At 35.9% G+C, this 16,030-nt stretch overlaps 1 protein-coding gene across 4 annotated transcripts in view; it reads left to right on the plus strand.

Annotated features, from left to right (window-relative positions):
- Positions 1 to 16,030, plus strand: part of Dsel (dermatan sulfate epimerase like) — a 55,926-nt gene continuing 39,896 nt past the window's right edge. The window contains exons 1-3 of one of the 4 annotated variants that reach the window (XM_010635438.3): positions 1 to 75; positions 872 to 5,323; positions 5,619 to 8,181. In XM_010635438.3, the coding sequence (XP_010633740.1) occupies positions 1,676 to 5,314 (3,639 nt within the window). In that variant the 5' untranslated portion in view covers positions 1 to 75; positions 872 to 1,675 and the 3' untranslated portion in view covers positions 5,315 to 5,323; positions 5,619 to 8,181. Of the gene's footprint in view, positions 76 to 871; positions 8,182 to 16,030 lie in introns of those variants that run through there. The other 3 variants (XM_010635439.3, XM_033757455.1, XM_033757456.1) reach the window with 3 other exon arrangements.

The following is a 16,030-nucleotide window of genomic DNA, read 5'->3' on the forward strand; positions in this document are numbered from 1 at the left end:
GTACCCGGCCCCTGGCTCCATCCGCGTCTCCGGGGGGCCCAACGCACCAGAGGACCCCTTCGCGATCTGCCTGAGGTAAGTGGACGTGGCCACTTAGGGGTGTCTCGCCCCCAGACCAGAGCCACAGGTCGAGGAGCAGGGAGCGGAGGAGGAGGGCGACGTGATTTTAGGACGCGAGTTAATAAATGCAACAGGCAAGGCGGATTGGGAAACTACTAGCGTTCGTGTTTCCTACAGAGAGGAGACTTGTCCAAGACTGAAACTTGGTTAGGTTCTTCCAAACCCAAAACGGGCACCCGAGATTGTGCTCCTTAAACCTGGGTCTGAGCTCCCTCTAGTGGCTTCTTGTGAGACTGTTAAAGGAGGCTACAGGTGAGTCTGGAGTGAAACTATCATTCCTCTGCCCCACACTTGGGAATGATTTCTCCCCCTGGAAAAGCGAATGAGTCGTTCTAACACCCTGGATGCTAAAAAAATCAACAGAAATAACAACAACAACAACAAAGGTTCTTTCAGCTTTTATTCTTTTGTCCCTGAGTCCTCTGTAATCCGTATAACAAAAATGATAGCAGGACTCATTTTTACCTTAATTCCATTTTAATAAAACCATTTTAAATGACTAAAAACACAATTAAGATATAATTGTTATCTTGTTGATTGTTGCCTGAGGTTCACTGAACTAGGATCCAAATATGTACATCATGAAATAAGAAAACATTTATTTGAGCTAACTTAATTGTATGTAGTATCGGATTTTATTGTACTTATACAATTCTATTATGTGATCGTAAAATATCTAAATCGTCGGTTTAAACTCCACTCCCCCATACCTGTAGCCTCAGAGAATTGCTTTGTTTTGTTTTTCCCCCAGAAAGGAGTGTCATGAAAAGGAACAGAAAAGAGACTTCACTGTTGGTGAAAGGGGATTTTCCTTTCCTGGTTGGTGTTTTTGCTTCATGATTGGAAGAGAAGTACTTAGGTGCCGGAAGAGATACAATTGTAGTGTTACACAGATGAAGCTGGTAAAGAAGATATTAAAGTGCTTTCTATGTATTACAGTAGGCTGATGAGTAAGTAAAAGAAATGGATTTGAAATGAAGGGAAAAAATTTGATTTTGTTTTTAAATCACATTGGACTTTGAATAATTGTTAAGGATATTTTTCTCTCTAAAAATGGAAGAAGAAAATATTCACAAACTAAAAAACATAAGTTAAGAAGAAGAATTGAGTCTACTAAATCCAAGAATGCCAGTCACTCCATCACCAATGATGGTTTCCTATGTTAGGAATGACTCAATTTGAATTTTCAAGTGCTTTTTCTCCTCTTTATACCGTGTTTTGACTCCTCATTTTAAATAGATTTGTGTAAAGAAAGTAAATGCTGAATCATAGCATTTTTGACTATCTCACTGCTCCCTCCATGTTGTGGAAAATTATTATTACTTCTTGAAATTTTATCTGAATCAAAACTGTGCCAGGGACACAAATACACAGTGTAAGTTTTCTCTTTTTGGCAACAGCACTTGCTTTGAATGAGCTGGATGTCAGCTGGATTTCACAGCGCATAGTCTGTTTTATCAGACTTTTCATGTATGATTTATACTTGCCAGATAGGAAACATATTAAGCACTATGTTTGACATGTATGCCTGAAGAAAGGCTCTTCCCCATGGATCATGGCGTTAATGTTTACAGGACATTTCCTATTTTTAACATTAGTAATGTTTGGTTTCTCTACCTTAGAAGAATCCATGAGCAATTACTCTGAATGGGCAGTTTTCACAGACGATTTAGATCAGTTTAAGACGCAGAAAGTACAAGATGTCAGACCCAAACAAAAGCTGAGGCGAAGTATGCTACATCCAAGTTTATATTTCGACGCTGGAGAAATCCAAGCAATGAGGCAAAAGTCTCGCACAAGCCATTTGCACCTTTTCAGAGCTATCAGAAGTGCAGTAACAGTTATGCTGTCCAATCCAACATACTACCTACCTCCACCCAAGCATGCTGATTTTGCTGCCAAGTGGAATGAAATCTATGGTAACAATCTGCCTCCTTTAGCATTGTACTGTTTGCTGTGCCCAGAAGACAAAGTTGCCTTTGAATTTGTCTTGGAATATATGGACAGAATGGTTGGCTACAAAGACTGGCAAGTTGAGAATGCGCCAGGAGATGAGGTTCCAATTGGCCATTCCTTGACAGGTTTTGCCACTGCCTTTGACTTTTTATATAACTTATTAGATAATCATCGAAGACAAAAGTACCTTGAAAAAATATGGGTTGTTACTGAGGAAATGTATGAGTATTCCAAGGTCCGCTCGTGGGGCAAACAACTTCTTCACAATCACCAAGCTACTAATATGATAGCATTACTCACAGGGGCCTTGGTTACAGGGGTAGAAAAAGGATCAAAAGCAAATATATGGAAACAGGTTGTAGTGGATGTGATGGAAAAGACAATGTTTCTATTGAATCATGTGGTTGACGGCTCTTTGGATGAAGGTGTGGCCTATGGAAGTTACACAGCTAAATCGGTAACACAGTATGTTTTTTTGGCACAGCGCCATTTTAATATCAACAACTTGGATAACAACTGGCTAAAAATGCACTTTTGGTTCTATTATGCTACCCTTTTGCCAGGCTTCCAGAGAACTGTAGGAATAGCAGATTCCAATTATAATTGGTTTTATGGTCCAGAAAGCCAGCTGGTTTTTTTGGATAAGTTCATTTTAAGGAATGGAGCTGGAAATTGGTTAGCTCAACAAATTAGAAAGCACCGACCCAAAGATGGACCAATGGTTCCTTCCACTGCCCAAAGATGGAGTACTCTTCACACCGAATATGTCTGGTATGATCCTCAGCTCACCCCACAGCCTCCTGCTGATTACGGTACTGCTAAAATGCACATGTTTCCTAACTGGGGTGTTGTCACTTATGGGGGTGGGCTGCCAAACACACAAACCAATACTTTTGTGTCTTTCAAATCTGGGAAGCTGGGGGGAAGAGCTGTGTATGACATAGTTCACTTTCAGCCATACACCTGGATTGATGGATGGAGAAGCTTTAACCCAGGACATGAACATCCAGATCAGAACTCATTTACTTTTGCCCCCAATGGGCAAGTTTTTGTTTCTGAGGCTCTCTATGGGCCAAAGATGAGCCACCTTAACAATGTATTGGTGTTCGCTCCTTCACCTTCGAGCCAGTGCAATAAACCCTGGGAAGGTCAACTAGGAGAATGTGCACAGTGGCTCAAGTGGACTGGTGAAGAGGTTGGTGATGCAGCTGGGGAAATAATCACTGCCTCTCAACATGGAGAAATGATATTTGTGAGTGGGGAAGCCGTGTCTGCTTATTCTTCAGCAATGAAACTGAAAAGTGTGTATCGTGCTTTACTTCTCTTAAATTCTCAAACTCTGCTAGTTGTTGATCATATTGAAAGGCAAGAAACTTCCCCAGTAAATTCTGTCAGTGCCTTCTTTCATAATCTGGATATTGATTTTAAATATATCCCGTATAGGTTCATGAATAGGTATAATGGTGCCATGATGGATGTATGGGATGCACACTACAAAATGTTTTGGTTTGATCATCGTGACAACAGCCCAGTGGGTAGTATACAGGAAGCAGAGCAAGCTGCTGAATTTAAGAAGCGGTGGACTCAATTTGTTAATGTTACATTTCAGATGGATTCCACGATCACAAGAATTGCATACGTCTTTTATGGGCCATATGTCAATGTTTCCAGCTGCAGATTCATTGATAGCTCCAATTCCGGACTTCAGATTTCTCTCCATGTCAATAATACTGAACATATTATTTCCATTGTAACTGACTACTATAATCTGAATACCAGATTCAGTTACCTGGGATTTGGTGGGTTTGCCAATGTGGCTGATCAAAACAAAATAACTCGATTTGGTTTGGGCACTGAAGCAATAGTAAAGCCTGTGAAACATGATAGAGTCATCTTTCCCTTTGGATTTAAATTTAATATAGCAGTTGGATTAATTTTGTGCATTAGTTTGGTGATTTTAACTTTCCAATGGCGATTTTACCTTTCTTTTAGAAAGCTAATGCGTTGGATACTAATACTTGTCATTGCCTTATGGTTTATTGAGCTTCTGGATGTGTGGACTACTTGCACTCAGCCCATCTGTGCAAAATGGACAAAGAAAGAGGCCGAAGCTAGCAAGAAGGCTCTGTCTTCTGAAGGGCACTATTTGGATCTTCCTGATGTTGTCATTACCTCACTTCCTGGCTCAGGAGCTGAAATTCTCAAACAACTTTTTTTCAACAGTAGTGATTTTCTCTACATCAGAGTTCCTACAGCCTACATTGGTATCCCTGAAACTGAATTTGAATTTGACTCATTTGTAGATGCTTGTGAATGGAAAGCCACAGATATTCATAGTGGGCATTTCCGTTTACTCCGTGGCTGGTTGCAGTCCCTAGTACAGGATACAAAAATACATTTGCAAAATATCCATCTACATGAACCAAGTAGGGGAAAAGTGGCCCAATATTTTACAATGAACAAGGACAAAAAAAGAAAATTGAAAAGGAAAGAGTCTTTGCTAGAACAAAGAAGTAGAATGAAAAGCTCCTTTGACAGAGATGCTGAATATATTAGGGCTTTAAGGAGACACCTGATCTATTACCCCAGCGCACGGCCTGTGCTCAGTCTAAGTAGTGGTAGCTGGACATTAAAGCTTCCGTTTTTTCAGGAAGTTTTAGGAACTTCAATGAGAGCATTGTACATAGTAAGAGACCCTCGGGCATGGATTTATTCAATGCTATACAGTAGTAAACCAAGTCTTTACACTTTGAAGAATGTTCCAGAGCACTTAGCAAAATTGGTTAAAATAGAAGGAGGTAAAGGTAAATGTGGATTAAATTCAGACTATGCTTTTGAGTATGAAGCATTGCAGAAAGAATTAGCAAGATCTAAATTGAATCCTGTCTCCCTATTGTCTCATTTGTGGCTAGCAAATACAGCAGCAGCCTTGAGAATAAATACAAATTTGCTACCTACCAGCTACCAGCTTGTAAAATTTGAAGATATTGTTCATTTTCCTCAGAAAACTGCTGAAAGGATATTTGCTTTTCTTGGAATTCCTTTGTCTCCTGCTAGTTTAAACCAAATATTGTTTGCTACTTCCACAAACCTTTTTTACCTTCCTTATGAGGGGGAAATATCACCAACTAACGCCAATATCTGGAAACAATACTTGTCTAGAGATGAAATTAAATTAATTGAAAACATCTGCTGGACACTGATGGATCAACTAGGATATCCAAAGTTTATGGACTAAATGCTGCAGGTCAGCAGAAATTTGCACTAATGCTTCCCAACCCTTTTTGTGGATATGAACTAGAAGAGTTTGTTTATTCTGGTATTCTGTGTGTGGGTATATGTGCATGTGTGTGTGCACGTGTGTGTGTGTGTGTGTGTGTGTGTGCGTGCATCTGTGTGGGTGTTTTCAGTCTGTTACTTGCACAGAGAAATTATTTTAAAAATAAGTGTCATATTTTGCCTAGCAGGATTTATTTTTATGTTATTGCTTTCCTTGCCTTTGTTTCTTAAATTTTTTCTGCTGAACTATTTGTCCTACATAGGTGCAGATGAAGTTATATTAATGGGGGTCCAGGGAGATGAGAAGATTTTAAAGGATTTTGTTTAACTCACCTTCATCTGTAACTGTGCTAATCTTTTTTGGAACCTCAAACGTTACTAAAAGGCCTTGCAATTGCTACTTTACCCAAGCATTTCTTTCTTTCAAAATGGACTGCAAAAGTTTCTTATCTTCTTGAAAAGATCTAAAACACTTCTGTCACAAAGAAAAAGAAAAATTCCTTTCACTTTGTATAATATTCAGTGATGTCACTGGGGAAATGGTGAAAGTTCCTATCAGAACTATAAAATTCCTTCTGGAAAATACAGATGGAAATTCAGAATAAAGATTTCTTTTTTAAGGTCAGACACCGCCTGGAAAAAGCCTCTTTAAATTTTTTACTTAGAAATACTAAGGACTAAGTCTGTGAACAGTCTGTGTGCGGAGGGATGGGAGATTATTTTAGACATGCCTGTCTGTTTAAAACTGTTCTTTGCCTCACTGAAACCACAGCTGTTTGCCATGACACCACTCCCACCCTGTCCTTTCTGTCACTCTCAAGCAAAAGAGTCAGTAATTAACTAATTGCCAAACCCCCAGTGTTTGTAAGGTTTACTTTCTCTGATGATTAATTTGGTATTAAACTGATACAGCCTCAAAACAAATATTTTTTGTGGAATTACCACTGTATAACTCCAGGCAAGTGATGCCACTGTTGTTATTTCTTGTAAGGTTGCTGGGGTTTTCTTTTTTTTGGTCTGGAAACAAAATTGGAAAACTGCCTGACTTATCTTGCATCCCTTTGAGTGAGTTTACAGACTGCCAATGTCTGCAAAAGTTGAAGGCAAATGGGAGATGATGTCAGAAGCATCTGTTTCCTTTACCATCTGCATTTGATTATAAATGTAGCAACATAAGAATGTGGTTCATTTCATTTTTGGTAGATTTTGAAATCAAAATGCTATGCCATTATACACCAGTAAAGTAATTGCAATGTATTGGATGAAGACTATCCGTCAGTGTTGAGTCAAGACTGGATGAAAATTTCTGTAGATTGCAGTCTTTTTCCTGATATTTCAGACTACAAACTGTAGTTCCCTCAAGCTCACCAACACTTGGAGTCTGTCACTCTGACCTAGATAAAAGTGGTTCTGTCTCCGTAGTTTGTTATTATGTCAAAATGTGCCTCCAGAGTGATAAAGCTGCAGATGTGTTACATTTCAACTAAACCTAACTTGGCTGTCATTTTTCTCCTATTATGATGTGAGTGGAATCCGTTCTTCTTCCTCCACACTAAAGCTCATCATTTTCCCTTTATGCTGTCAGCATGAATGAAAAATATGTTAATACACATTGAAGGAGCACTGAAAAATAAAATCAACACTTACTCTAAAGGAAAATTATTCTTTTGTATTTAGAGTTATCAACAAACACGTAAAATAGTTACATGGATGTAACACTCTTTCCATTATTGGTCAGAGTCTCAGTGTGTGTTTTCAGTTCCCAGGATGTGTGAATTTGAATTGGATAAAATAAAAAGGCTCTGGGTTGGAAGTAGTATTAGATCCAAACAAGATCAGAATTATAAATTCATGTGTGCAGCTATCACGGAACACAGGAGCAGCTACCATTGCCTTTCTTTGACCATTGTGTGGAAATGCACCTCCAAAAGAAGAGAACCAAATAGATTACGAGGAGGAATAGGGGAGGAAGAGATGTGGAAAATGAAAGAGCAGTTAGTTCTGAGAATTAAGATGGGAATATATGGATAGTAAATTTTAACTTTCATCTCAACATTGCAGTGCAGAGTTGAATTTACCTATTTCTGTTCTTATCCATTTCCACCCCAGGGAAATTTCAGACATCACCCCTACTAACATGACCCCTAATGTTAATTCTTAAATAGAAGGCTTGGTAAAGAAGACTTTATTGGGAAATTCTCCTATGAGGAGTGTTATGCACAGCTAAGGGGATAATGGATCTATTGCATATGTGTGACATCGGACTGACTCCCAAGACATTGTCAGATGCTGTACATTCAGGGTAATCTAGGAAAATTAATAGCTTCTGCTTATGTTTATTTTTATTAACTTGCAAATAAGGAAATATGATCACTGTCTAATACTGCTAAAGAAAAATTTTACAAAATGTCCTATCTGTAAAAGCCATGCTTTCATTAAAAACCTATAAAGTATATCACATTTCATTATATGTGAGCAAACAATGAGAATTTTAAAGTAGAAATGTTGTTTAAGTTGATTGATTTTGATCATAATTAGAAAAGTTTTCACTTTTTAGGAAAATACATAAATAAAAATGATGTTGTAGCACCACACGTAATGGTAAGAGTGCCTAATAGTCTAAGATATATGAAGACATAGAATGTGTTGACTCTTTACGGCTTATGTTTATGGTGACTAAATTTCTAATGTCTCTGACTAGTCATTATTCCCCTTCATTTTGGCAGAAAAAAATATCCAAATATTTTTATGAACAAATGACATCAAATTTTTGTACAAAGGATAATAGGCAGTTTGGAAATCATAGATTCTAATATCTACTCCCCAATACCCTGAAATTTTTAAATGTTTGAAATATAGTTTTTATAGATTTGTGTTATATATAATCCAAGTAACATATGCTTAATTGATTCTTTTTTCAAAGTTAGATTCAACTCTCTTCCAAAACATGAGAAGTTCTGTTTGCTTTTATTTTTCTTTATCACCTTATCCAGTTACACCACAAAGAAAAGTAGACTGAAGATTATAAACTAGTTTATCTCATATGACTCACTATAAAAATAAAAAAAAAAAACTAAAAGCAACTTGACTAGGATTGGAGTAATTTTGACATGCCCTTCTTATTTTAGGTCTTTGAGTAATAGTGTTTGAAAATAGTGACAAATTTAATGCCCTTAAACCATTCCACAAATTCAGCCAATAAATATGACTTCCCCTGAGTTTTTCACCATAAACACTTGACCAATTCCAAGTCCTGGCTTTCTAATTTTAAAGTGGTAGGGTGGCCTTTTCTTCCCACCATCATCATTGGCATGATCCTCGTTCAGCGTGGTACTGATAAAAAGGGGAAACTATACAAGTGACATACTAAATAAGTGCCTTGAGTAATAGGCATAGTTCAGACAAAAATCAATTGTCTATGAACCCTCCCAGTGAAGAATTTACAATCTTTCTAGAGATTTTGAAACCATTAGAACTCATCAGAAAGAGGGAAGAAGGAGCATGCAAGATAGTGACAGTTACTTAAGGAAAGTCAGCACAAAGTATCCATTCTGTCATAGTATGGTTTCTTATTTCTGAAACAGAAGGTAGTTATGAGGAAATAAAAGTTTATTGAGTGAGGCAAAGGTAGGATTGCTAAATTTGGATAAAAGTTACCACTCGCTTTTTTTTTCCTCACTTTTTGAGTTTATAATTGTCAGATCATGTCCCATAAATGGGTAGCCCTTCGAAAAGGGATTCAAGATCAGCTGAAAGTACAACTAGAGCAAAACATCTCACATTTCTCTACCATTCCTACTCACTGAACTACTCCCACACTTTCTAACAAAGGTGGTTTATGACTGAAGATCAAGTTTATGACTTTCGAGACAAATGAATGTGATTGGCTGTGTATACAGGTCTTTGCTACTAATATCAGTAGGAAGTGGAAATCCACGTGTTTGATCCAGGTTTAAGGGGACTTTCATTTTCATCTCCTTCCCATGTTAACTCCCCAAACCCTGTGTGCCTCTAGATTCACTGTACCCGGCACGATACTAATCTTCAGGATGCAGTGGTGAAAAAAAGCATACCTGGGCCATTAATCCATGAAGTGACAGTCTAATAGGGGACTGGAAAACCTGAAATCTACTGTGGAGAGTTAATTAGGGATATTCTGCTTTTTACAAAGTTTCTAGGATAAAAGAGCTTACAGAAGCAAACAGGAATTTTCTCTTCATGACTAGTTGCTCACATATATTCAAACAGAATTTGTTTTAGGGGAAAACAAATTATATTGCTCTTTTCCTTGCCTTGCAAAGAATGCCAAAAAGGAAAGAGCAGAAGGAAAATGAGAGCACGGAGGAAAGGAGAGAGAAAGAAGGAAGGGACAGGGGAAGAGTGGGGATGAAGGAAGGGCAATGAACAATCACCGCTATTTGTCTAAACTGTGTAAAAGGGTCCTTGAATCTTAACATTGATACAATTTGATAAAAAAGAAATAAATTAGGAGAAGCCATGTCATATACATCACAGTTTTTTTCTATTTTATACTATTTAAACTATTTCTGTATTGCTCTGATTCTCTTGAGATGAATGCATTCTTTTCTTTCAAGTGTGTTCATGCTGACAATAAATTTCACCTAAATGTCTCACGTTTTCAAATGTCCTAGATATGCAGTGGTCTTCCATACACTGTCTTCCTCTCTTTTCCTATGTTTTGGATATATACGTTGTTCTTAATCATTTAAGGAAAAAAATGTTCGTGCATGTGAATGTTGAAATTGCTTTCATAAGACAACCATTAAAAGTTCAGTGCGTATAAAGAATACAGCTAGTAAAAACTAACTTCACACAAAACATAGATTTTAGTGCTAATTTCCCAACATTAATTTGAGCGCTGTAGCCAATTCAATGCTAAGCAGAGCACACTATGGTTACAATTGGCATATGTGCACCAACTAACTTGCTATTTCTAGATTTATGAAAGTATACTGAAATATACACACATATAATTATTACCATATCCTTTCCCAACAATAGCTATAAGACTATCTAAAATACCTCATTGTTAAACACGGGTACAGAATAGGCATGTTGTACATCACAACCTTCACAAAATTCCATTTCTCCAGGTGGCATGCATGAAGTTTACTTTATATTATGGGCAGAATTTTCTGAGAAGTCTTTTTCAGGCCTTAAATTTTAGCTGTCCCCCCGTTTCCTTGCTTTAATCTGAAGACGAATATTTTCATTAAAAACAGCATATAGACAATAATTTTATATATTATATGAGATTTGAAATTAGAACTCAATACAAATCTCCCAATCATTATCTGTTAGCTCAGAGATCAAGGCAATTTTCTTATTTTTAAACCTCTGATTTTTGATCTGTTAAGCTCCCCAGATTCCATAAAAAGATTTTAAAAAATAAAATTTAAAAATTAATAGAACAACATTATTTACTCTTTGTGACACTCCAGTTCTCTAGCCTTACTGATTCCAGGGTTGGGGGAAAAGGAGGGGCAGAGAGAGAGGGAGGAGGGAAAGGGAGAGGACCGGGGAGGCACACAGAGGCACAAAGAGACCAAGTTATACTTTGGTTCTATTACACAAGTGCCCACAGTTTGTAATGGCTAAAACTTGGAAACAGTCCATTTGCCCAGCAGTTGGAGACTGGATAAAGAAGATGTGGTTTTTCTATAAAATGGAATATGACTCAGCCACAAAGAATGAGAAATTAGATTCATTCATAGGAAAATGGATACACATTGAGGATATACTCCTAAGTGAAATAAGTAAGTCACACATGTGTAAATACCCAATAGTTTATCTGGTGTGAATAAACTGTAATAGTACATAATATCCTAATGATATAATTGGCAGTGTGAAATAGGAAGGAAAGGGATAAAAGTGTTGGGAAAGTGGGAAGGGTAGGGGAAAGGTAATAAGGGAAAAGAAAAAAATACGAGAAAATGAAAAAATGGAAAAAAAAGTGTTTGTAAATGGGGAGGGGAGAAAGGGGTGAAGGGAGGGCAGGGACAAGGGGAAAAAATGAGAATCAAGACCTGTCATGTAATGGTACAAGGTCCCAATAATGAACGTAACTGTACTGTATACCTCAAATGTACCAATAAACTCAAAGAGGGAAAAAAAAGTGCCCAAAGAGAAAACAAACCAAGTGTAATATATATATATATATATATATACATTAGAATCAGGTTCTTATTGTATTTGATATATTATTGAGTTATATAAATATGTAAAATCATAACTAAATGATTAACATGTTAATGTAGTTCTGTTATTTTATGTTGATATTTGAAAAAATATTCACTCAAACTTAAACTTTAGTATGTATGTCTTATCTCAGCTTTGTGTTTTCTCAGCGCATATTTTATTTACTCCTGAGATTCATTGAGATGGAAATTTCTGGACAGAAATATGATACTATTGGTTGTACTGCAAGTGTCATTTACATAATATCATGCATGATATTCTTATACCTGCATTTGGTAGATATGTATTTGTAGTTTCCCTCTTCTAAAAATGATCATAGTTTTCTATTTTAGTTTTCCATTTCTTACATATTCATAAAGTTTGGGATATCTCACTATGTGTGAACACTGTGTTTATTCCTTTAGTTATAATGGGATAAGAGAAAACGGAGAGTATTTAAATAATATATGTATGTATGAAATAGTTTATTTTATCAATATACCTGAGTTTTGCATCAATATAATGTTACCTAATATAGAAATTTTAATTCACATATACTTTTGACTTGGAGGAGCATTGTGTAAAATCTTATCTTTTGCTTGATGCCTTTAGCTGGGGTTCCTCCTTTTGTGGTTATAGACTGAGATCCAGGAATCAATTCTACAACCTCCTCTAGAACACAGTATTTCAGAGAGGAGTGCAGCAGAGCAGGCTCCTCTGCATAGGTCCAAGTACGCTGTGCTATCATAGTAGGGTTCATACTTTACTGTCTTCTATAGAGAGGAGCTTTTTCTCTGTGATTCCTTTTCTTGGGTGTCATCTGCCTTCTTTCACTAGTTTAGTGAATCTGCTGAACTGTAGGTATTTGGATATGCAAAATAGGTTACATTATATTGAGAGTGAAAGGATGTGTGATTCTAGCTGGGAGGTTGGAAGTTCTCCACTAGGACACTGAGAACTGGCTGTGGCCAGAGCTGATTTGGAGACAGAATAAACTGACACATTTTACTATATAGTACAAAACACATATGCTGTAAAAGGTAGTAAGAAAATAATCATGAGTGTACTCACCACCAACCCCAAAATGCACAGTGAATATCCGTGTTAAACCCTCCATCTGACCTTCCATTGTTATGTCCTCTGCTCCCACCAGCCATCTTAGAGTTAACTGCTGTCTTGGATACAATTATGAATGCCGCTTCTTTGATTTGCTTCATACCTTCACTATATACATATATGTGTATTTTTAATAGTGCAAGCTTTTAAATTTTATGAAATAGCAGCATTACATGCATTGTTATGCAACTTTCTCTTCTTTACTCAAAAATTTGTCTAATGCATGTGATGTTTATAAGGGTGAAAATGACATATTCACCATAGTCTTTTTATATTGATATGCCATTATATAAATTTATCATCCTATATTTATCTTTTGCATAATTTATTTTATCTTTTGTGTGTTTGTGTTTTGGTGCCAGGGATTGAACTCAGGACCTTGTACTTTCAAAGCAGGCATGGCACCAATGAGCTAAAGCCCCAGCTCCCTATCTTTTACACATTTCTTCATAGCTTCATAATAGATTTTGAGGGTATTTATAATTTTTTCAGATTTAAGCAATGTTCTCTAAAAAGTCTTAAAAATGTTCCACAGTGTACATATTAAAGATTTCATTATTTTATGTTTGTGCATAAAGCCTATGGAAGATAGACAGGTAGATAAATGTTATAGGTAGATAGCTTGATCTACGACTTTGGAAAAGATGGCCACATTTGGCTTTGTGTGGAAAGGATGGCCACAGTCAAATTTATCATTCAACGCGGAGTTTGCAAATAAAAGTAAAATTTTGGCAAATGCTCTGTTTGTGAAGCAAATTATTTGCATAAAAAGCTTTCATGTCAACATTTGTTTAATATAGCTGAATATATATATATATGTGTATATATATATATATATATATATATATATATACACACATGAACGACACAATTAGTACCAATATATGATATAAAAGATTTACTCTTGCTCCAGATATTTTCCTACAGTTGCTATTTTCTGAGTTTTTAATATTTTCTTGTCTAGTGAGTTTAAATGATGTCACATTTTGGTCTTCATTTGTGTTTTTCTGATTATTAATGAATTACAGTATTTAAACACAAGTGCATGTACATAGTCCTTTTTTTTTCCTTTTCTCTGGTCATGAAATGAATCTGTAGTCATGTCATCTCTTTCTATTGAGTTTATTCTTCTTAATTCTTATTAATCCATTGATGCTTACTGTATATTATAAATACTAATTCTTTTTTGGTTATATATGTATGGATAACTTTTTGGTTTATATTTTTACCTTTATGTCCTTTGTGATATCTTTAGATATATGGATATTCTTAATTTAAGTGATATAAAATATGTAAATTTTTGTATTATTTACACAATTTTTGCATCTCATTAAAATTTTTTCCCAAAGTGTTGGTCCTAAAAATATTATTCTTCAATTTCTCCTGAGTATTTTTTTTTATTGGTACATTTTAGGTATACAGTACAGTTACATTTATCATTGGGATCTTGTTCCTTTACGTGACAGGTCTTGGTTCTCATTTTTTTCCCCTTGTCCCTGCCCTTTCTTCACCCCCTCCTCCCTTCCCTAGTTACAAAGACTTTATTTCCATTTTTTTCATTTTCTCATATTTTTTTCTTTTCCTTTATTACCTTTTCCCTACCCATCCCACTTCCCCTCCACCTTTAGCCCTTTTCTTCCAATTTCACATTGTCAATTATCTCATTAGGATCTTATGTACCACTATAGTTTTTACACCAGAGAAACTATTCGGTATATACACGTGTGACTTATTTGTTTCACTTACCTCCTAAGTATTTTTGTTAGTTTTCTATTCCTCTATGACAATATTACCAGATACTTAGTGGCTTAAAATCCCATATATTTATTATTTTGCAATTTCTGTAGGCGAGGTCGTCTACTTCAGGGTCTTTCACGTGGTTGTAATCAAGCTGCTGACCAGGGCAGCGATCTGATCTGATATGCAACTGGGGAAACATCTAGTTTGCTCGTATGATATTGGCTGAACTAAATTCTTGGAGGGATGCTGGTCCTAAAGCCGTAGTTATTCCTGGCTGTTGGACTGGAAGCCGCCCAAGGAGCATATCATGTGTGCATCACCATATTACATTTACTTCAATACAACCAAGAAGGGAGATTCAACAGAGACATCGCAGGTAATGTAGTGGATTTGTGTGATTGACACCCTGTCACATTCGCTACATTTTACTAGCTAGATGCAAGTCATAGGTCCTTTCTATACCCCAGAGGGAGGGATTTTATAATGCGTGAATACTAAGAGACAGGAATAAGTAGGTGTCCTCTGCCACAAATTTCATCTTTTATATCGAACATTAATTGTGAATGTCAATATTTCTCCTTTTTCTATATAAATGACCTGTTGCCCCAAATTGAAAAACGGAATAAGCTTTTATTTCCTAGCAAAGTTCAATAACATCTCTACCATGTATTATGTCTTTATCATTTGTGAGAATCTATTTCTGGGCTCTATTCTACTAGCAAATTTGATTAAGCTAATGACAATACTGCACTGACTTAGTTATTATTGTCTTTTTGTTAGCCTTGAAATTTTACAAGGCAAGTCTATTCTTCTTTTTCATTGTTGTTTGAAACTTCTTAAGCCTTTATTCTTCTGTAGGAATCTTAGAATTAGTTTTTCTTTTTCCTGAAACAAATAAGTGATACCTTTTAATTTTAAACAATATTACTCCATTTGGGAGGAATCTGCATATTTACATTAATCAGTCCATTTCATGAGCATGACATACCTCTCCTTTTATTTTATTTTTGTTAATACTTTGATAATTTTAAAACACGGCACTTTACCTACTATGATTACAGTGAAATTTATATTTAATCTTCTAACTTTGTCAGTATTTAGGAGATGCAATTGAATTTTGTGTATTTATATTGCATTAAGCATCTTATCAAATTATTTTAACTAATTGAATACTTTACCTGTGAATTCTTTGGACACAATTATGTTTATGTTTTTGTGATGTGTACTGAGTGAGAACTGCATTTCCTTTCTAATTTCATAACTTTTAAGTATTACTGATTTTGTAGGACTTCTTGTGAAGAGGATCTGTATTCAGTTGGTAATTGAAGTTGTTCTTATACTACTCCTAATTTTTTCTATTAAGTTTATTGATACATTTTAGGTATACATTATGATCGCATTCATCACTGGGAATTTGTACCTATACATAATATATCTTGGTTCTTGTATTTTCCCCATTCCCCTTTTCCTAATGTTAGTGGATTGATTTGTAACATCTCTTCACTTATCAAAGTAGATCCTTTGTATCATTTTTCTCCTTATCATGATGTGGTATTCCCATATTATCCTAGTTCGATATGTGACTTTTTACTAGGAATACATGATGAGATTTACTGAATCA

Source organism: Fukomys damarensis, unplaced genomic scaffold, assembly GCF_012274545.1.
Source record: "Fukomys damarensis isolate Sample0158 unplaced genomic scaffold, DMR_v1.0_HiC HiC_scaffold_30, whole genome shotgun sequence".
Classification (NCBI taxonomy): Eukaryota; Metazoa; Chordata; class Mammalia; order Rodentia; family Bathyergidae; genus Fukomys; species Fukomys damarensis.